At 42.9% G+C, this 23,685-nt stretch overlaps 1 protein-coding gene across 1 annotated transcript in view; it reads right to left on the bottom strand.

Moving 5' to 3' along the window:
* LOC144678739 (contactin-associated protein-like 2) overlaps positions 1–23,685 on the bottom strand; it is a 2,328,914-nt gene that overhangs the window by 1,430,854 nt on the left and 874,375 nt on the right. The window contains exon 4 of the mRNA XM_078538599.1: positions 7,834–7,981. Coding sequence (XP_078394725.1) covers positions 7,834–7,981 — 148 coding nt within the window. The remainder of the gene's footprint in view (positions 1–7,833; positions 7,982–23,685) is intronic.

The raw sequence follows: 23,685 nt of genomic DNA, 5'->3' as shown, positions 1-23,685 counted from the left end.
TCTTGGTTAAGTCTGAAGGCCCCTTAACACATCCCGGAGAGTGCTGGCCACCACTTGGATGGCCAGAGTTCAGTGCCTTGCATAGCTGCCCCAGACCCACCCACCTCTGCCCCACTCTGTTTGACCGATTTAGAGCAGCTTCCCCCACTGGTCTGCATGCTGTGATCTCAGCTCAGGCACAGGCATTCTCCTAACCCACACTGCAAGGCTGCACTGTTAGCTTGAACCATGGGGGAGACTAGTCTAAACCGGGATGATGATATTGCAAGGGGCTGTGAGCACCTCCACCAGTGACTGCGCCATGGCCAGCTTTAGCAAGGAGATTGTACAATGTGCTCACTCATTCAACTGTTCTGCACTCTGCTAAAACGCTTATAAGTTTTCAGTTTGTGCCCAAGGGATGAAAGGTTCAGGAGGATTTAGTGGCAATTTCATGCTTCTGTGTTACTTGAGTGGGCAGATAAGCTAGAGGCCCGACTCCAAGCATGTCAATGTGCATTTGAACTGTCTCAGCTGCGGAGGAATGGTCACTTTATACAAGGGTTCCCTAATGTGTGGCTGCTTCCCTCCCTTCCACCCACCATGCACGTGCTTGTGCGCTGCCATCAACTGCAATGCAGCCCTTGCCCACCCCACCAACTCACCTCTACTGCAGTGCAGCTCTTGCCCCCCACAAATCATCTCAACTGTGGTGCAGCTCTTGCCCCCCGCATCCCCCCCACCAACTCATCTCAACCAAAGGGCAGCACTTGCCCCGGCATCACACTGTCAGCAGGTGGGAAATAGCCACTTGCCTGTGTCCTCGCCTGAATGCGCAGCACCTCAACCTTGAAGTCCAACAGGTGACCCTGGCGAGTGCTACACAACGTGACTGTGCACTCACATCCGAGTTCCACTCGAAGTGCAGCCCACCAAGTGCATGCCTTATATATTCTGTTGTGAAACACGCTGGCGGGTGTTCAAACGATCCAGCGTGGGGTGGGGGGGTGGGGGGGTGGGGGGGATAATTCCAGCAGGTTGGACTTATAATGATATGCAGATGTATTACATGAGGTTCCTGAAATCTGGCGGCCCGCCATTGACGGACAGAGCAGATGACTGCAAATTGGTTTCATGATGTCAAGAAACAGATTTTTGGCCTACTCACCATATTGCCCACTCATGCCACCAAGCATGCCTGAGCCAGCAGGCACGGAAAATTCCGCCCACGATTTATGCACTTTAGACCTACCGGGGAAAGCCTAAAGTTAGCGGAGTTCTTTGGGGAGGTAGGGTACCCTTTTGGATATAGTCCCGGGACACCTTTGAGAGCGGTCAGCTGTCCTTTGGAAAGGTCAGGTTCCATTTGGGATTGTTAAAATTAGATATGGAAGTATGTAAAATATGGATAAACTCATTGGAACTGTCACAAATGCTGTCAATGTATTCAGATCCCCTGCCCTTTAAAAGTTTGAAAGAAAAAACTCTGCTGTGTTCAAAACAATTAGTGCTTGCTATTTCCTCTGTTTGGTGACATGGGCCTGGGAGTTATCATTACAGGATTGGTGCTGTATGACAGGTTGTGGAATCAATCATTGTCACATTGGGCTGCCTATCAGTTCAATTTGATGGACAGCTCCGAGTGGTTATTAAGTCTTTGAAGTAGGACAATGAATACAACTGCTTGTTGTTATTGAGAATTAAGTGCTTGAAGGAATTACAATGCAGTGAATAGGGTTTTAACAATGCGAGCGTTTTTTAAACAGTGGATTCATTAATAGACACTTAGTACTTTATCTCATTTCCTCTCAGCATGGGTCCCGAGGTATGCCCATGGTGGATAGTGGATGAGTTGGCATGGAGGGTGGAAGAGCAAAGGATGGTAGGTAGGGGACATGGATTGGCATGATTTGCCACTCATTTAGCATAGAGGGTTATAATGAGCCATGGGGGGTGGGTGGAGGGACATAGGTCGGCATGGAGGATATGAGAGGCCATTGGGGGTGGGTGGAGGTAATGAGGTGGCATGAGTTGGCAAGGATGGGGCATGGGGAGTGTGTGGGGGCTGAGGGGTGAGAGCTGGGGTGCTGTTTTTCACTTAATTTGTTTTTTTTGCAGAATCAGAAAGTGCTGAATCACCTTTTTCCCATCCCACCTCTGCACCCGGCAGCCCCTGTGCTGCCTTCAAACTGTTTCCAGGGTCAGCAGACCCAACTCCCATTACACCCTGGCCCTCCGGAATAAAAATCTGAACTTCTGGAACAGTTTTCAGGAATTGTCCTGACTCTGCACTCCAGATCCAGGAGCAAAAATTCAGGCCATAGTGTTTAGTCCAGCCTTGTCCAACATGTAGCCATGGGCCGGATGTGGCAGGCGAAGATCCCCAATGAGGCTCCAGGAGGCAGTTTTCAAAATGCTGGTAAGTGCAGTGGTAGGTTCTGAAAGAAACTGCTCCTCCAATCACAGGCCATTCCTCTCCCACTTTTGCAGCTGATAGCTGAGCCTATCAGCAGCAATGTGGGAGAGAAGCAGTCTGTAATTGGAGGTGCAGCAACCCTGGCGGCAGCGAGTGTGCTCCGGAAAAAGAGGTATTGGCAGGGGGAGGGAGAGAGAGATGACAGCGGGCCAGGTGGGGGAGGAAGAGGATGCCACACCGGAAGAGGATGCCATGCTGGATGAGGCTGGATGTGGTGGTGCCAGTGGCAGTCATGAGGGTGAAGAGCAAGAGCAAGAGAGAGAGAGAGAGAAAGAGAGAGAGAGTGTGTGTGTGTGTGTGTGTGTGTGTGTCTGACTCACTTGTAGTCTCAGGATTCCCACTCACCCTCACACACCAACACACAATCACACCCACTCAGCAGCGGATAAGGGTGAGTGAGTGAGCATCGAGATTGGGAGTGAGCCAGACAAATAGACGCTTTCTCACACTCTAAAGTTAATCTTTGTAAATTTCTCATTTTAATTATCAATTTATTGCTTTGATATTGGTTTATTTTTGCTCAGCAAGTTATTTCTTTTCTTCATATCTCAGTTTTATTTTAAAATTCACGTTTATTGTTGTACCAAACCTTATCTTTCTGAAATTTACTCATTGGCCCCTTGAGTGAGTAAAAATTGAAAATGTGGCCCCCCAATTGAAAAGGTTTAACAAGGCTGGATTAGTCAAAAGTACTTTTAGTCATTTATTACAGTAAAAGTCTTAAAACATGAAATCTTGTCATGTCATCCTTCCGACTATTTACTTGAATCTTGAATTTCTTTTTAAAGTTTATCAGTCTCTACAAAGATCATAACATAAATGCCCCAAGGGTGTGTGTGCAGTTAAATGCTTAATTACAACATGTATTAGAATAGGTCTGATAGTCTTCTTAACTGCCTATTAATGTACTCAAATTAAGTTTGCATAAACTATTTACTAATGAAATAATATATTGAACTTACCATCCCAAGAGTTACTGAGAAAACTGACTTAAACAAATACATAGTACAATTTATTTTACAAAATGAAATAAGGCATGTTCATCAATCTTACCCATCAGAATCACACAGGTAACAATGTTCAGCAGCGATTCTAAAATGAGTTACAAACAGTTCAAGTTTGACAATGTTCATTTATGACAAACAATGTTAGGAAATAGAGATATTCATAAGACCAAGGTTCAACACTTGGATTGCGTTAGTCGAATCCAAACTAATTGATCAGATGTTCATAATACACACAGAGAAGGAAAGGAACTTTTTTGTTTCATTTGGTTGACATTATGCTGCACTTTAAAAAGAAACATGATTGGCAAACTATGTGCTCATTGATGTTGGTCAGTATACTTCCAGCTAGATATTAATCAGTTGTGCTATGCCAGCTCAGGCAACATACAAAAACACCTGGTAAAGTTGTTCCTTTCTAAATTCAGCTGTCAAATAGATTCTCTGTTTAGGTCTGTTTCCTGCCCACCTTCCCACACCCCACATACAAACTTTGAGGATCGCACAGAGCAAGACTGAGAATTCAATATTCAAGGGTACTCAACATTCCGGAAAAAATAGGCAAAAGAGGAAAAGGAGGTGGGGTGGCTTTGTTAAGAAAGGAAGGTATCAGTGCGGTGGTGAGTAGTGATATAGGCGCAATAGATCGTTGCGTGGAATCAGTTCAGATGGAAATAAGGAATAGCAAGAGGATGAAGTCACGGGTGGGAGTCGTCTAAAGGCCCCCGAAGAGTTGCTTCACTGTAGGACAAAGTATAAATCGGGAAATAATGGAGGCATGTAAGAAGGGCTCTACAATTGTCATGGGTGATCTTAATCTGCACATTGACTGGACAAATCAGATTGGCAGGGGTAACGAATATGTAGAGTGCATCACGGATTGTTTCTTAGAGCAGGTTGCAGAACCTACCCGGGAACAGACTATTTTAGATCTAGCAATGTGTAATGAGGTAGGATTAATAAGAGATCTTGTAGCTAAGGATCCTCTAGGGGGTTGCGATCACAACATGGTAGAATTTCAAATTCAGTTTGAGGGCGAGCAACTCGGATCTCAAATTAGTGTCCTCAATTTAAATAAGGGCAATTACAGAGGTATGAAGAAAGAGTTGGCTAAGGCTAGGAAAATAGACTAACAGGAAGGTCAGTGGATGAGCAGTGGCAGACATTTAAACAGGTATTTCATAACGCTCAGCAAAAATTTATCCCAGTCAAAAAGAAGAACTCGATGAGAAGGATGAACCACCCATAGTTAACAAAGCCGGTCAAGGAGAGTATCCAATCAAGAACTAAGGCATACAAAGCAGCGAAAACTAATGGTAGGCCAGAGGATTGGGATTTTTTTAGGAACCAGCAGCGGATGACTAAAAAGCTAATAAAAAGGGAGAAAATTGATTATGAAGTAAATTGGCAAGAAATATAAAAACAAACAGCAAGAGCTTCTATGGGTGTATAAAAAGAAAAAGAGTAGTTAAAGTGGGCGTGGCACTTTTGGAGGATGCGAATAGAGAATTGATAACGGGGAACAGGGAAATAGCCGGTAATTTAAATTAATATTTTGCACCGGTCTTCATGGTGGAGGACACTATAAATATTCCAAAGATATCAGATAAGCAAGGTGCTAATGGGAGGAAAGATCTTGTAACCGTCTCTACTATGAGGGACAAAGTATTTGAGAAACTAATGGGGCTAAAGGCAGACAGGTTGACAGGACCTGATAACCTGCATCGAAGGGTTTTAAAGGAAGTGGCTGCAGAGTTAGTGGAGGCATTGGTCAAAATATTCCGGAACTCATTGGCCAGGATTTTCCCCTCGGCAATTTGGGTGTGGGGCCCGCTCGCCGAGGGGAAAATGACATGGGAGGAATCCCCGAAGGCATCCCAGTCCCTTTAAATTTTTAGGAAGGCGGCCAGACAGCAAAATCAGCTGTCTGCCCGCCGACCTGTCAATGGCCAATTGAGGCCATTGACAGGCTAATTAAAGTAATTAAAGACCTGCCTGGCCAACCTTAAGGCTGGCAGGCAGGCCAGGAGCCCCAGCGGGCTCCAGATTATTGATGAAACTTCATCCACTGGCGGGTTGAAGTTTCATGTCCATTTTGTAAACAAGTTAATAAAGTTTATGTGTTTTTTATTAATATGTCCCATCTCGTGTGACATTGTCACATGAGGGGGACATGTTAATAATTTTTTAATGTTTCTATTTTTACATTTTACTTACCTGTCACAAAACTCCCTGAGGCAGCACTTTGCCTCAGGGAGAAGTGTGCTCTTTCACGCGCATGCACGAAAGAGCGCACTTTGACAGATGGGGAATCCCTCCCCACCCCCGCACATGAAGTGCATAGCCCTTCCTGTCGGAAGTGCCGCTGGGCGGGCCTTAATTGGCCCGCCCACTTAAAATGGTGGTGGGCCCAGTTTCAGTGGCGGGGGTCGGCTGGCCGCCCACTGCCAAGCCGGTGGGGCCCACACGCCAACCGAGGGCAAAATTCTGCCCATTGGATTCTGGGAGGGTCCCAGCAGATTGGAAAACCACTAATGTGAGGCCCCTGGTCAAGAAAGGAGGGAGACAAACAGCAGGAAACTATAGGCCAGTCAGCCTAACATCTGTCATTGGGCAAATGCTAAAGTCCATTATTAAAGAAGAAATAGCAGGACATTTAGAAAAGCTTAACGCAATCAAACAGAGTCAACATGGTTTTTTGAAAGGGAAATCATGTTTGACAAATTTGCTAGAGTTCTTTGAGGATATAACAAAGCAGAGTTGATAAAGGGGAACTGATAGATGTAGTGTATTTGGATTTACAGAAGGCATTCGATAAGGTGCCACATAAAAGGTTATTGCACAAGATAAAAGTTCATGGTATGGGATGGTAATGTATTAGCATGGATTGAGGATTGGTTAACACACAGAAGACAGAGAGTTGGGATTAATGGATCTTTTTCAGGTTGGAAAGACATAACTAGTGGAATGCCACAAGGATCAGTCCTAGGGCCTCAATTATTTACTATGTTAATGATTTGGAGGACGGGGCAGAGTGTAATGTATTCAAATTTGCTGATGATACAAAAATAGGTGGGAGGGCATGTGATGAGGACATAAGGAATCTGCAAGGGGATATAGACAGGTTGAGTGAATGGGCAAAAACTTGATGGAGTTCAATGTAGGAAAGTGTAAGGTCATGCACTTTGGTAGCAAAAATCAAAAGGTAGACGATTATTTAAATGGAGAGAGACTCCAAAAGATTGCAGTACAGAGGGATCTGGGTGTTCTTGTGCATGAAATACAAAAAGTTAGCGTGATGAAGGCGGCAAATGGAATTTTGGCCTGTATTGCTAGGGGGTTGGAGTTTAAAAATAGGGAAGTCTTGTTACAACTGTACAGGGTATTAGTGAGGCTGCACCTGGAGTACTGTATAAAGTTTTGGTCCCCGTATTTAAGAAAGGGTGTACTGGCATTGGAGGCAGTTTAAAAGAGATTCACTAGGCTGATTCCTGGGATGAAGGGATTGACTGAAGAATGGCTGAACAGGTTAGGCCTTTATTCATTAGAGTTTAGAAGAATGAGGGGTGATCTTATTGAAAGGTAAAAAAAGATTCTGAGGGGGCTTGACAGGGTAGATGTTTCCACTTTTAGGGGAATCTCAAACTAGGAGACATAGTTACACAATAAGGGGACACTGATTTAAAACTGAGATGCGAAGGAATTTCTTCTTTCAGAGGGTAGTGAATGTCTGGAATTCTCTACCTCAGAGTTGTGGAGGCTAGATTACTGAAAGTATTTAAAGAGGGGGTAGATAGATTTTTGAAATATCGGGAAGCTGAGCGCTATGAGGAGCTGGCACGAAAGAGGAGTTTAGGCCTGGGACAGATCAGCCATGATCTTATTGAATGGCAGGGCAGGTTTGAGGGACCGAATTGTCTACTCCTGCTCCTATTTCTTATGTTCTTATGTTCCTGTAGACAAATACATTACAGTTACCTTTTTGAAATGTTTGTCTTCCCAGATACGTAGGTTTGAGCATATTGAAAAAAAAACTTTTTGCTGTTTCTTTGGAAAATTAAAGCACATTTCCTGATTTAAACCAAAGCCAAAACCAACGATTAAGTACTGAAGTTTGTTGAGTCACCACTATATCCTAAATTAAAAACAGTAAATTCAAATGAAACGTCTCCATGCTAACAAAACTGACAAACAATATCCAAGACAGTTGGATCCTGTGACCAGACACCATCCTTTAAAAGGCATGGAAATTTTCTGCCAACTCTTAAGGCATTAGCGTTGCCTAAACTGTTATTATCTATTGTTCCTATCCGGCTACATTCTATTGAGTGTAAGAAAGTTCTACAGTATTTCATATTTGTAACTGATACTTACAGTAGGGACAGCCAAAGACTTCCATTCTCAGCCCAATATGACCTTCACCATTCCAGTCCAGTGGTACCAAGCGCACATAACGTGCAATGATTGGATGTTGTAAATCGTGCCTCACGACTCCATCTGAGTTTGTGTTTCCTGCAAAGGCCTGTGAGAAATAAAGCACAGAATTCTTAGCATTAAGGAGTCAACATACTGGGCGAAAAGCAAAAGTGCTGATTTAACTGATCTTAAATATACTGACAACTTCTGAACTACAAACTTGGTGAACGCTATCTCATTATTGCAATGTTTTAATCTGTACACCAATTGTATTATTCAAGAAAGCAAATCATATTTGCTTTTTTAAAAACCACTAGACTTTGAACTCCAAGTAAATTGGCAAAAACATTTTTATTTATATATATCAAATCACGTTTTTTTGTTATTTTCCAAAACAGAATTAAAACAGTAATTCGAAATAGTAGTTGTGTGTAGTAATGTGGTTCAGTGGATAAAGGTGTAATCCCAATGGTTCGCTGTTGCTCACATCTGTTGTGTACCACTTTGAACTACTCTTCAGCTCTGGATTAGGGAGAGGGTGTCCTTGTATTTGTCACACCTAAAGCCAATTATCCCAAACAAAATATTACATAGTCTCAAATATGTTCTGTACCACAATGAGAACTAAAGAATACTGCTTGTCACTTCAGCTATTGTCTAAGAGATTATTAAACTGCGCAGATCACGTTCATAATGTACAAACTCAGACAAATATTATGGCAAAAGCAGTAGTTTTTTTGTGCCTAGTTACCTTGTCAAGTTAATTGAACATATTGGAATTTTTGAAAATGGTTTTTCAAGAGTTTACAATCATGACTTATTTTTAATGGGCTACTACACCATTTGATTACAGAGTACTCCCCAGAGGAGTATTTTGTCACTCTAAAGTTTTTGTTGTGGTTGTACCTTCCACTGAACACAGCCTCACAGCCTCTTACTGCCTCCACCTATCTCCAATTATTCATTTGTGGGCAGCCGAATCATCCAAGCACAGTGCTACTCAATCCCTGACATTCTTTCCTCTGTCTTGTAGGACAAAGTGGCACACAACAGATGTGAGCAACAGCAAACCATTGGGATTACTCCTTTATCCACTGAACCCAACGGGGGAGCGGGGGAATGGCACTCCTCATTGCAGATTTAGCTGCAACAGAACCATAGCATCTGGTGTGAATGGACCTCTCATGATAATGGTATGTTACTGCCTTATGGCCCTTCTCAACTCCCTCCTCACTCTCATCCTGCTATCAAGCATGATGTGCAAGCTGCAGATGGTGTGACCATGGAGCCCTTGCTTTCCTCTCTACCCCTTTCTGATTTTATGCTTTCCAGTATCTAAAAACTACTTCCACCGAAACAGAGAAAGCAACCACACACCAGTGACAAATAGCTGACACTCACAGCCACCAATTCAATACTGGAACAGCGTGTACTTTAGAGGCTGGCATAGAGTAAGGATCTGCACATGGTGGGTCACTGAGCATGAGCGCAGTCAGGCCAGGGGAAAGTGTACTGCATATGCCAGCTCCCAAGAGCATAAGGTTGCATATGAATTTTACTACAGGGGACTCAGGTGAGGACTTTGATGGGACAGCGTACAGGCAAACGCTGATAATAATGTATACTGAGATGCTTGGTGCATTGGCAAGCTTGCCAGTAGCCTCCTGTCACTGTCAAGGAACAAGGAACAGTTCCAATGTGACACAGGACATCATGCAGAGCTTGAAGTCTATCTCTAACACCACGTCCAACTCCATGGCAACATAAGCAGACCCAGCCATGATGCAATGCCTGGTGTCTGCTGTCTCAGCTTCCACCACGGCACAAGTGATAGCCACCCAATCTCTCAGTGCTGCAGTGGAAGCTCAGACAAAGGCCATGAGGACCATGCTTGTGGCCGTGCAGGCTCAGACTGCTGCCATCATGGCTGCGGATACCAGTGCTCAAAGAAGCAATGTGGCTAGATCATTAGGATTTCTGAGGCAGCACTCCATGGGAGGGGCAGAGGAGCTGTGGAGCATGAACCTGCTATTCTCTCTCAGGGTGACAGTCTGCATGTTCCTACCACTGCCACTTTGCCATTGCTCCTGCTGTTCCCTCTCAGCTAGCTAGCTAGCCCAGGCTGCTGTTTTTTTAAAATTTCATGGGATGTAGGCATCACTGGATAGGCCAGTATTTATTGCCTATTGCCCTTGAGAAGGTGGTGGTGAGCTGCCTTCTTGAACTGCTTCAGTCCATGTGGTATAGGTACACCAACAGTGCCGTTAGGAAGAGAATTCCAGGATTTTGACCAAGCAACAGTGAAGGAATGGTAATATAGGCCAGGAATTTTCCCCTGTTGGGAGGGCTGCGTGGGGGCGGGCGCAAACTCGATCGGCACCCCCACTTGGGGCTGCGCTGCCATTTTACACATGCGCGTGAAAGAGGACAGAAATCTCCGTGCCTCAGGGAGATTGTTTCAGTCTTAAAGGTTTTTTAAACTTTTAAAACATGTCCCCTCTTATGATACTATCACATGAGCTGGGACATGTCAAAGAATAATTGTATAAATTTTTATTAGTTTTTAAAACAGTTCATGAAACCTCATCCCGGCTGTGGATGAGGTTTCATGAAAAATGCGAAGGCCGCCTGGACTCTTCGTCTGCCCACCAACCTTAAGGTTGGACAGGTAGCTCATTAAATTGAGTTAATTAGTTTTTAACAGGCCTTAATAGGCCTTTGACAGTTTGGTGGATGTGCAGCCGACTCGGCTGCGCGCCCGCTGAACTGGCAATCTAAATGACGGGTGGTGACATCAGGACGCCTGCCCGACATCACTGCGCGTCATTTTATGCATCGGCGAGTCGGCCCTGGCCCTCGCTCACCGACGGAAAAATGCTGCCCGTAGTTTCAAGGCAAGATACTGTGTGGCTTGGAGGGGAACTTGCATGTGGTGGTGTTCCCATGTATATGCTGGCCTCATTCTTCAAGGTGTTAGAGGTTGTGGGTTTGGAAGGTGCTGTCACCTATGCTGGGAGATTTTAGTCTGAAGCTGGATCCTCAAAGCCAACGTTGCTCAATGACATCCTGAAAGGCCAGATGCAGTCTCCTCCATTAAGAGTTAGCAACCTTCCACCAGACTTGCTGCAGCCATAAGGTTAGCACTGCATAGGAACACAAGGCCAGGCCCAGGCATCCGCAAGACAGGCATTAAGGGTATATGGTTCATTTTGGGTTGTATAATTGGGGGTGCTGGATAAAGATACTAAGGGAAAGATTTTTTTGGTAGCTTTTATTATTGGATGATGGCCGAGGAGATGTTATAATAGGGCTCCTAATATGAATGTCATGGTGGAGAATAGTGGATCAAAAGAAGTCAAGGGAAGTAATTTTACTGAAATCAGAGTCTAAGCAGGCAGTCTCAGGCAGCCCATCCAGAGTGAAGACGTCCATGCCAAATTCTCCCTAATTTCTCTTCCTCCCATTCTTGTTCCTGTTTCTCCTTCGAATTTCTGGAGGCAATGGTTGTGTCATCCTGGTGGTTACGTTATGGAGGGAGCAGCAGACCAGCATGAACTTAGACATACACCCACTCTGGCATGTACTAGCTGTGGGATGGTGTTGGTGGGGCGGTTACCTTGAGCAGTCCAGGCATCGGAAATATGACTTGAGCAGACCGATTGTCTGTTCCATGATGTTCCTGATGGCTCCATGGCTTTCATAGTATGTGCATAATCCTGGCATAGTCAGGTGATAGAACAAGTCATCAGCCATGTGCATATGGGGTAGCCTTTGTGTCTGAGCAGCTACCCTCTGGTTCTTTGTGGAGGCCTCAAGGTGGTACAGATGGCTGACTGCTTCAGAATTAATGTGTCTTGGCTGCTGCCGGGATAGCAGGCATTCAACAACATGATGTACTGAGAGTAGTTGCACATCAAATGCACACAGATAGAGTGATAGCTCTTGAGGTTCCAAGACATTTCCCCATTGACATGAATGCCTGCGATACCTGCAGTCATTTTGCACCTGTTCTCATGGCAAAGCCACATGATGCACTCATCTCTCCCGATGTAAATGGCCTCTGGAACCTCCAAGATGCTTGAATGGATGGCGGACTGGGAGAAGTTCACAATGTCACCTGCACCCACCTGGAAAGATCCAGATGTATAGAAGTTCAATGTGCTGGTGACCTTTACATCCACAGGCAGTGTCCTCCTCTCCCTAGTGCAAGGCCCCAGGTCAGGTTGAAGGAGGTGGCACAGTTCTGTCCTCACTTCCTTGTTGAACCTGAGTTGCCTCCAGCACTGTTCCTGGGTTTGGTGCAGGTAAGAGAAGTGCTCTCGAAAAACTCATAGTGGGTAGGGCCTCCTGTGGAGTGTCTTCGTCCTCTACCTTCGCAAAACTTTCACTTTCTGCAGCCATTGCTCCATTTTCTGGTCATGTTGAAGGCCCAAAAGCACTGCAACCACAATCCCCATACCTGTCACCAAATCCTCTTGCCTCTAATTTCATGCAGCAGCTCTCCAAACCACCTCCCAAAACACACCACAATACACCCCTTGACTATGCCTAAGCAGTAGTAAACCAAAAGCAACTCAAGTGTAACTTGATGGCTGGCCCTTTGAATGATGTTTGTGCACGAGTTCCTCCTACTACTGATCATCTGTTTAGCTGGGAGTGATTTACACTGGTGTTCAATGCACATGAGTAGTCCAAGCGAGGGTCAGATCAGCCAGAACGGCTGTCTGGCATATGATAGTGCCTCTTCTGACACTCCCAGCACACACATGGCATGCCTGCACTAGCAGCCTCCCCAACATGAAGTGACGAGTAGGCTCTGCTGAAAGCAACTGGAAACACAGCCAGCCTAATGTTGGCCTTTGGGCTTTCATAGTGCCAACACCGCTTTGTGACAAGCCCCAATTTTGAAACCATTAAATCAAAAGATCTTACAACATAGAAGTTGACTATTCGGTCCATTGTGTCTGTGCAGACTTTTTGAATGAGTTATCCAATTAGTCCCTGTCTCCTGCTCTTTCCCCACAGTGTTGCATTTTTCCCCCTTTTCAATTCACTTCTAAAACTTGTTACTGAATATGCTTCAACAGCTATTTCAGGCATGTGTAACAGATCAACAAAAAAACAGCTTTGTTCAGAAGAATCCTCAACTTCCTGAGATTCTTTTGCCTTTTGTGCTCTCTGGTTACCAACCCTCCTGTGAATGGGAACAGTTTCTCCTTACTTATCCTAACAAAATCCTTCACAATTTTAAACACCTCCATTAAATTTCACCTTAACCTTCTCTATCTGAGGAGGAGTCAGTTTCTCTAATCTGCACGTAACTGAGGCCTTCAATTCTAATAAATCTCCTCTGCACCTTCTTCAAGTCCTTGACATCCCTCCCAAAGTGTGGTGCCCAGAATGGCCACAATACTCCAGCTGAGGCCAAACTAGTGACTTTAGTTTAGCATAACTTCCTTGCTTTTTATCTCTAGACCTCTAGTTATAAAGTCTAGAATCCAATATCATAGGAAAAAAGGCACAAAACCCTGGGCCACAATTAGAATTGTTAAGAGGTGATTCATTATTATATTCTAGTAAAGATTCACGTTTTATGTTGGAAGGGGCACAGCTCTTCCAGATTGAGCATGAGATTCCCTGATTTGAACTGGAACCCACAGCAAGGAGGGTGATAGCTGTTTGATTGGCAGTTTGCCAGCTGGCCAATCCCCAGAGCTGAAGAGATGGGCAAGGGCCGAACTTTAGTTATGATGTCCAAATAAATGCAAAGAAATGTAAGGGGTGAGATTTTCACTCATTCAAAACTCATGCACGTGCACGGAGTTAAAACCAAACCAATGATCTGCAAAATCTGATAAGAAAGTCAGACAAAGGGAGTGACAGTTTCTTCGGCAAGCTTAGTGCTGATTTTATTCAGAAATTAACATATTAAAAGTTGTAATTAAACTTCTAACAGGGATAGAGTGACATTTTTTGCTAATTTTTTATAAGAAGTGCAGTAAGATATGTTAAAAGTTGCTGTAGTCTTTGCTCACATATTGTATGAAACATGATTGTATTATAGGAATAGGAGTAGGCAATTTAGCTCCTCATGCCTGTTCTGCCATTCATTGAGATCTGTGACCTAACTCCAAATACCCGCCTTTGTCCCATATCCCTTAACACCTTTGGATACAAAAAATTAATCAATCAAATTTATAATTGATCTTGCATCAACTGCCATTTGCAAAGAGAGTTCCAATCTTCTGTTGCCCTTTATGAGTAGAAGTGTTCCCTAATTTCACTCCTGAAAGGTCTAGCTCCAATTTTTAGACCATGCTCCTCTGGTGCTACACTTGCCAACTTTATCTACCCCTGTTATTCCCCTTAATAACTTAAACACTTCAGTCAAATCACATCTTAACCTTCTGAATTCCAAAGAATACAACACTAGGGGGAGAATTTTCTCCCTGTCGGGTGAGCCGGTCAGGAGCGGGCACAGATCCGATCACCGCCCACGATTGCCTGCGCATTGCCATTTTACGTGGGCGGGCCAATTTAGGCCCGCCCAGCGTGACAGGTGAGGCACGGGGCTGCTTCAGGGAGATAAAATTGAATTTTAAAGTTCAGAATAAAATAAGTTAAAAATCATCTACACATGTCCCCTCATGTGACAGTGTCACATGAGCTGGGACATATTTATCAAATGTTCAACAAATATTTATTAATTTAATAAACCCTTCATGAAACCTCATCCCGCCCGTGGATGAGGGTTCATTAAAAATGCCAAGGCCGCCTGGGCTCTTCGCCTGCCCGCCAACCCTAAGGTTGGACGGACAGCCCTGTCAAATTGTTTAATTGGTTTATTAATGGCCTTAACAGGCCTTTGACAGTTCGGCGGGCGCGCAGCCGACTCCGGTGCTCGCCCGAACAAAAGATCGGAATGACACGCAGTGACGTTGGGACGCACACCAAACAGAAAATGCTGGCCTAGCTGTTTAATCGCTCCAATTTAATCCTTGGAGTCTAGATATCATTCTGGTAACTTTATACTGCTCTTCCTCCATATCCCTGCTAAGCTCTGGTGCCCAGAACTGCTCACAGTAATTCAGTTCTGATCTAAGCAGGGTTTTGCATGGCTGAAGCATGACTTCTACCCCCAGGTATAAAGGCCAGCAGTGCATTAGATCTATTGATCATTTTCTATCCCTGTTCAAGATGTCTTACCGATATGTGCACCTGGACCCCAAGGTCTCTATGGTGAAAAGAAAAAAACCTTGGAGGTTCATTTAGAAAATGCCCTTTTCTATCCTGTTTACATTCAAGGTGGATGATCATATATTTCCCTATGTTGAACTCCATTTGCTGAATTTTAGCCCATTCATTTAATCTATCAACACCTCATTGTAATTTTATGCTTCCACACACCTTATAACACCCCTATCTTTGTGTCGTAGGCAAACTTGGATATGTGGCTTTCTATCCTATCAACTAAGTCATGAATGTTTACAGTGAATAGTTGACACCCCAATACAGATCCTTAAGGGGCACTACTTGTCACATCCTGCCAATCAGACGACCTGCCCATTATCCCTACTCTGTTTCCTGCTGCTCAGCTAATATCCTAACCAGATCAAGACTTTGCCTTGAATTCCACGGACTTCAACTTTAGGTAATAATCTCTTTTGAGAGACTTTATCAAATGCTTTCTGGAAGTCCATATAAATAACATCCATACATTCCCCTGTCCTGTACTTTAGTTACCTCTTCAAAAATGTATAACTTAATTAATTTAAGTTTGTTATATCCATTTACAATTGGTCATTTTATTAAGGTGTTCCTTAGACCACCGTCTCAAATATAATAGAAATACACGAGGGGTACTTCTGAGGTTGTGTCGTACCCATACACCGACTAAGGTAATCCATCTGGCAGTGCATGCAAAAATCCATGGACCTGATGATGCATGTGGCCAAGTGAACTGATTTCTGCGAACAGGCGATCCACAGAATCTTTGATTTGTTTATGATGTCTCTATTAGCTTTGCCAGATTTTCAATGGCTTGGGGAAAAAAAAACATTATTTTTCCTTTAGTATCTGAATCCTGACCTGGTGGAATGTTTCCTCTACATTGGAGAGACCAAACGCAGACTGGGTGACCGGTTTGCAGAACACCTCCGGTCTGTCCACAAGCATTACCCAGACTTCCCTGTTGCTTGCCATTTCAACACTACACCCTGCTCTCATGCCCACATGTCCGTCCTTTGCTTGCTGCATTGTTCCAGTGAAGCTCAACTCAAACTGGAGGAACAGCACCTCATCTTCCGACTAGGCACTTTACAGCCTTCAGGACTGAATATTGAGTTCAACAATTTTAGATCATGAACTCTCTCCTCCATCCCCACCCCGTTTCCGATTCTCCCCCCCCCCCACCGCCCCCCACCTTTTTTTTCCGATAATTTATATAGATTTTTCTTTTCCCACCTACTTCCATTATTTTTAAATGTATTTCCATCCATTGTTTTATCTCTACCTTTTAGCCTTTTTTGATTCTTTCACCCCACCCCACCCCCACTAGGGCTATCTGTACCTTGCTTGTCCTGCTTTCTACCCTTAATTAGTAAATTCCTTAGATAATATCACCACCTTCAACACCTCTTTGTTCTTTTGTCTGTGACATCTTTTGGTTATCTCCACCTATCACTGGCCCTCTACTTGTCCCACCACCAACCCACCCCTTAAACCAGCTTATATTTCACCTCTCTTCTATTTTTACTTAGTTCTGTTGAAGGTTCTTTTGGACTCGAAACGTTAACTGTGCTCCTCTCCGCAGATGCTGCCAGACCTGCTGAGTTTTTCCAGGTATTTTTATTTTTGTTTTGGATTTCCAGCATCTGCAGTTTTTTGCTTTTATCCTGGTGGAATCATACATTTATCGACAATGATGGTGCTCCATCTGTTGATGGCTTGACTTTATTCAGCTGCTTGTGGCGGACTGGTTGTTGACATTCCAATGTTGCAGATCCCCAGGGTATAATACACTTCAGTTGTGTATGCACTTTGATCAGTTTAATTGCTTTCTCTGCAGGTTTTCTTTTTGCTGTCATAGTAATTAATGATCCTCTATTTTTGACACCTTTTAAAGTTCAAATTTCTCTTTGTTCTTGCTGTGACTTAGTTCTTAGTGCTTTTTCTCACTTGCTTAGCACTGACTTTTATTGTTTCAGAATGCTTCTATGTACCAAATTTGTTAATTGCTGGAGGATCTCCATGCAAGCCAGGCTGTGGAAGATCCAACAACCTACTGTGTTGTAGATGTGTGCCCTTTCTATCAAGCATCAGCGTGCTTGAGAGACACCAACCTGCAGCAGCTTCCCATTTGAGTGAGTTAAAATCAAGTTTTTGGATGTAAAGTCGGCCTCCGTGTTCTTGGGGTGGTTGGGCTGCCCCACCCACCCTCAAAAGCCTTTTGGCAAGTATAAATGACGCCGGGTGGGAACATGGCACGAAGCCCTCAAACATCGTTTTAATTGCCCATTCAGCACATTGCTGCTGGGCTAAAAACACTTTACTGGGAAGAGAGTTCATTTAAATGATTTTTTTTCAGTTCTCTTACCAACGAGTCCACAAAGGAGCAGATCACAAATATGGAAATGTATCGATATTAGTTAAAAGTGGAATATCACACAGAGTACTGTGAAACTTAACAAGCAACAATATAAATGTGCTAACATAGATAATTTCAGCATTCATGTAATTCTGATGGCTTTGTTGATAGCAATCTTCAAAACAACCATTTTCAATTGAACTTTATCCTTATTTTTAGATCTGATCATGTTTCATTTCATCTTCATTGCCAAAAGAGGAATAACAATCAAATATATTTGATAATATGATCTTTTGACACAGTTATTGGTGCTTTTTTTTTGTCTTTCATGTAGTGAATCAAATGCAGTTATTATCATGAAGGCTAATGCTTGGGCCATCAATCATGCTATTGTGCTGTACATGTACCCTCATGTGGAGCATTTTAGGCTATTTTGATAAACCAAAGACACTTTCTCAATGCAATTGTCATTGTTCTTGTGTGCTCATGGATTAATTACCCCAAAAAATTCAAAACCGTTTGCGAACATGGTTTAATACTAGCAAACTGCACAATTTAGTGTCAAACACTTGTAAAGAATATCCTGAGGCAATTAAAGTCAACTCAAACATTTTTAAAATTCTTCACAATTGAAAGTTTAGAAATTGGTCAGTGCCAACATTGCCTACACAGTTATATATGTTGTCCTGTAAATGAGGGAAACAAAGGCTATCTCAATAAGATTGACACCATATTGTCTGCTAATGCAATAGTACAGTACAATTTAAAAGCCAGACTTTCATTTAAATTTTTGACTCTCTTTAACCAAACTCAACTCATATTATGAAATACTTTCTGAACATATTGTGGCTTATGGTCAATTTCAGAGCTTATTTCCGGAAACATGTTAGTGCTTGTGGCACTGACCCTGTTATGAGCCAAAAGCCTGTTAAACTAAAGTGAACAATTACTTTTCCTCAGTATAGACACACATGTGATCAAGAAATAAAATTCAGTTTGACACTTTACAAGAAAAAGATGTCAATCAAGTTAGCTGTTTTAAACTAAAAATATATACTATATAAAATATATATATTTTCTTTGGCATCATTTACAACTCTCTCCTCCTCTCTAATTTTCTACTCCATTCTCTTCTTTAACAAAGATGCTGTCCTATGCAAAGGCAACATTCCATTGAGTCTGAGCTGTCTTCCAGTATCCTGCTCAAATCTCCATCGTAAGCTGAGACAGTGAGTGCGATATGGCTCATGAGGCTAATCCTATTCTCATCTGAGGTCCACACATGCATACACTGAACGTAGAGTTACTCAATGGCAATGGCACTGAGACCAATTATAGTGTCCATACTACCATCAGCTAATTCAGCAAAAAACCAATAATCAAATTTGCAACCTTCCATACTAGGCAGTGAATTTCACTAATAAGATATCAAGAGAGTTTTATGCTTAATTTATTTCCCAGGAACAATTTAGAATGTAGTTTTGGAATGCCAAGTGTGGTTTTGAATGTTGTAAAAACAATTTATCTTAGATTGTGGGCATTTTCCACAGCACTAAATCAGCAGCCACCAACTTTGCAGGGGAAAATATTTTTACATGCCTGTGAATGAAAAACTGCTTCACTGTTCTGTACAAAAGAGACCATAGGTGGTATTTAATGGAGGCATGGGGATCTTGCCAGCCGGTTAGAGAGCTGGCGAAAGCCCTGTGTTACCTCGTTTAGGAAAGGCCTGTCATATTAAGTGTTACTTGTTAACTAGGCGGCAGAGGGTGGAAGCCACAGTCAGAAGCCTGCAGCTCTATTGAATAGCAGCAGCACCGAGGAGATGGTAGATGTTGTATAGTAAAGGGTTAATTCTAATAAGTGAATGCTGAGCATGTACAATAGCAACTGTGTCACAGTGATGTCACTCACTGAGCGAGGATATCTGAGTAGCATCTCAGAGGGCAGCTCCAGTTATATGTTAGTCTTATTTAACCTTTGTAAATTGTTAGAATGTTAATAAATGTTTTTTTTCTAATAAAGAGCATTGCCACCAGCAAGATCTCTTCTCAAATAAGAAGCTAATGAGACAAACCCATGATAATAGAGTTGCTGCTGGCACGACACCAACCCGAGGCCTAGTATCGTAACTGGATCCAGGCGACAAGTGAGTCGTGGGAGGAGGGGGAGTCACGGGGAGTGGGAGGTGGAGCAGGGGGGGGATGTTGGCCGCAAGACCGAGGGTGGCTCTCAGCAGGCCTCCCCCTTCGCCCCCATTGCCAGGTCCCAGTTGATCAGTTACTGAATACCTTTGAATAAAGTAACACCCCTCCCTCCCCAAGAGCATGCAAGTAACTGCACAACTCTGAGTTAATACCTGCAGCAGTGGGATAAGGCCCTTAACAGGGCATTAATTGCCCAATTAGGTGCTTCAATTGGCAGTTGGGCAAGAAGGCTTTCCACAGGCATTCCTGCCATGGCTTAGTCAGGATGGAGGCTGGATGGTGGCAGGGTGCCCAGCCACCTGATTAATTGCCCCCCGCCACCAACTCACCACAGGGTGAGGGCATTAAATTCAACTCCATGAGTGCCTCAGCCAGTTTCCCTAAGAACATAGCTAACTCTGTCTTTATTACACAGCTTTTATTGGAAATGTGGGTTGACAAAAGAAAGGAACTTCAATTAATTTATCACCTTTCATTGTCTCAGGCCATCTTAAAGCACTTTACAGCCAATTAAGTACCTTTGAAATGAAGTCTTTGTGGTAATGTTGGGAAATATGGCAGCCAATTTCCACAAGCCAAAGCCACACGAACAGCCTTGAGACATGACCAGATAACTTGTTTTAGTGGTGTTGATTGAGGTACCAATATTGGCAGAAAACTGCTCTGCTCTTCTTTGAACGATGCCATGGGATCTTTTAATTCCACTTAAGAGGGTAGCTGGAGCCACAGTTTAACATTCAGCAGCTCCTTCAGGATTGTACTGAAGGATCAGCCTACATTATGTACTGATGTCTCTGGAGTGGGGCTGAAACTCATAACCTCTGACAAGAGTACTTACTAGCACTAAGCCTGTTTTGATGACTTAATGCACAGTAAACAGTGCTATGCTACCAGAAATTATGCATTTGAGTATCTTGGGACATCACAGGCTTCAGCGTACCCCAACAGCAATGCACTAATTTAATCCTGGAAAAATACCATCTTGATCATGATTTCTTCCCTGCCAAGTAATAACACCACTTCTTTTGATGATGTACACTGCCTTAACACTGCAAAAACTGCCTTGTTCATATCACAACTTCTTCATCAATTTCAGAACTATCATCACTAGAAAGTCAGGCTTCGAGAATTTAGGTCATGAGAGGTTACGTAAACTTGGCTTATATTTCCTGAATATTGATTGAGGTATTTAGGATTTCGAAAGGAACAGGTGGAGAGAATTTTTTTCTGCAGTTGAGATGGTAAGGACAAGGAAATACAGAGCCTGGCCATTCAGGAGAAAATTAAGGAAACATTTCTTCATGAAAGGATTGGGAGAAATGTGGAACTCTCTCCCACAAAAAGCAGTAGCTGCTAAATCAAATAAAAATGATAAATCTGACAGTGATAGAGCCAAGGCAGCTGGATGGAGTTAAGACACAGATCAGCCATGATGTTACTTAATTAAAAGCTTGAGGGGCTGTTTGGTCTATTCCTGTCCTTATGTTCCTAAAATAAAGGCATTAATGTCTTAATATAAGATTTGTGATTTGGAATGGTGGCTAGGGTGTAATAAATCACCTGAGACATTCAAAAAGTGGTTGATTTATGGAACTTCTACTCTCTGTTATGTGTCATCTTTGACATATTAAGGAAATATTGCCACTAGCAATTCATAAAAATGCGCCAGTGACCATTCCTGTCACTGACTAGTGTACACTGCACAATGCACTCAACTGAAACACAAGGAAGCTGCTGAATTTCATTTGAACATGATGGCAAGATCTTGAGGCATTGCTGGCAATTTTGATAGGAGGGTTAGAATGCAGATTTTTAAAAATAATTTTGTCCTTTTTGCATGGAATTTTCAAATAAATTTGGTATTGAACTCAGCACTTCAAAAGAAACATTGAAAATCTAGAAAAAAAAGCACAGCCATCCTTTTCACCTACTGTTTGGCAAATCAGCAGAGGAAACTGGACACAACAGCTTCCTGGTTCACTTGAACATTTGTATTCTTATTTCCAATTTATTGACCTGCTCTAAATTTCATGCTTATCAAAATGATCTATTGGGAATGGAAAGTAATTATTCCGTAATCATGAATAACTTCTGTGCAAAGCACCTTCAAAATGAACAATTACATGTTTTCCTCAACGTCTCTTCAAAAACTAATAACAGCCCACAGCAATCTCGTTTCTGGCTGATTCTCTTCACACTGATGAAAGTCACAAGATCTATTCCTTACAATTTTTGAAAGCATGTCTGAATTAAAGTTTGTTGTGGAAACTGTCCAGGTCAGCAATATTCTGATTCACATGGAACAGGCAGGACAATTTTAAAATATTGAGTGAATCCATTTCTCTTTCAATTCCTCTTACAGCAGCCTTAAAAGCTATTTTGTGACTTTTATTAGTGAACCAGAAGGATGTAATCTGGTGTCTGCAGACTCAAAGATGGTGACTTAGGTCACTGCTATTCTGTTCAATATTTAACACTTTTATCCCTTGCCTTGCAATTATTTTCTACTCAAATTTTAAACTCAGCTTTCACACTATTGGGCCAACTTTAATCTTGCAAGCTTAGTGAAGGTTAGACAGGTGGACAGTTAATATCTCCAGTGTGGCTTAACCACACATGCTACCTTTCTGCATGTTGTGATCTAGACCTGCTCTTCTGAGCTGGAGAGACTCACCCTTCCGAAAATGGTGAGGTCCTTTTTTAATTGTGTAAACAGGACTCTGCTGACAAAATGATAATGATTGATTAAGTGAACAGACAAAACTGTGGCAAATGGATTTCAATGTATGCAGTTGTGAGGTCATCCACTTTGGACATTAAAGTAAAATAACAGGATACTTTCAAAATGGTGAAATACTAGCAACAGTGAAAGTACAAAAAGACTTGGGGGGCGGGGGGGGCGTCCAGGTACACATTATTAAAATGTCATGAACAGGTACAGAAAATAAAAGACCAGAGTTTGCAGTCTTAACAAAGCTCTCCGTGATTGAGGATCGAAATGGCACCAAAACTTCCAGCTTAGACAAATGCGCACATTTGTGCTGAAGTTGCAGTGTGCCATTGAGCTCTGGAGAAGCCTCCACTGATGGACCCATCATGAATTTGGGCTGATTATCCACAAGTATCGACAAATTTAACTTGGATTTTTTTTTTAGGGCCAGTATTCTCAACTGCAGATCCTGGTCAGGAGCCTAACCATCATTCCAAGAAGGTGCTGGCAACAGTAGGAGGGAACTTTTAGAAGTTCAGTGCACATGTTTTGGCCTGAATTTTCACCCTTGAGGCAGGCAGTGTAAGTCAGGAAAATTCCCAGCTCAGCCCACCCACCTCGGGAGAAAGTGTCCGCAAAGGCGAGATCTTCACTGCCAGGGTGCGGGAGGGTTCGTGTAGGTGCATGCTGGAGTCAGGCCAGCTGACCCAGGATGAACTTTTGAGGCAGCCATAGGCGCTGCCAGGTGCAGAGGTAGGGTGCTTAAAAGGTCCACTTCAGTGCTGTGGGACTTTGTCCCAGTTAAAATAAAAAAGAGGCCCTCCAGCCCTCACTGTCCCCCCACACACTCCCCATGCCCCATCCATGCGACCTCATGCTCCCATACCAGGCTATTCCCCCAAACCATCCCCATGGGCCCTCATGCCCCCAATGCCAAGTTATGGTACTTCCATGCCCATTGATCTTCTGTATAATGTATAAAACCTATGAACCTTATAGTGACAGTAGTATGTGTTTTAAAAAAAGCTTTTTAAAAAAACTAATTAATACATTACTTTCTACCATGTTAAAAAGTCATTTCACCACAAGGGAAAAGTGACAATCATTCAGGCCTTTTAAAGTATCAATAACAGAAACTACAAACCCTTAAAACCAGTTAACCTTATGTAAATAAACATTGTGAAATTGGAGGCAGAGATCAGAGAGCCAGAGCTGTCAATCAAGCAATGTTTTCTCTGGGCTGTAGCTGTTTCAACAAAGCTAATAGATTTTTGGGTTCTTATCCAAGCCTCATTATGTATGCTTGG

The sequence above is a fragment of the Cetorhinus maximus genome, chromosome 3 (assembly GCF_964194155.1).
Source record: "Cetorhinus maximus chromosome 3, sCetMax3.hap1.1, whole genome shotgun sequence".
Taxonomy (NCBI): Eukaryota; Metazoa; Chordata; class Chondrichthyes; order Lamniformes; family Cetorhinidae; genus Cetorhinus; species Cetorhinus maximus.
The sequence above is the reverse complement of the archived record's forward strand: the minus strand, read 5'-3'. Positions and strand labels throughout refer to the sequence as shown.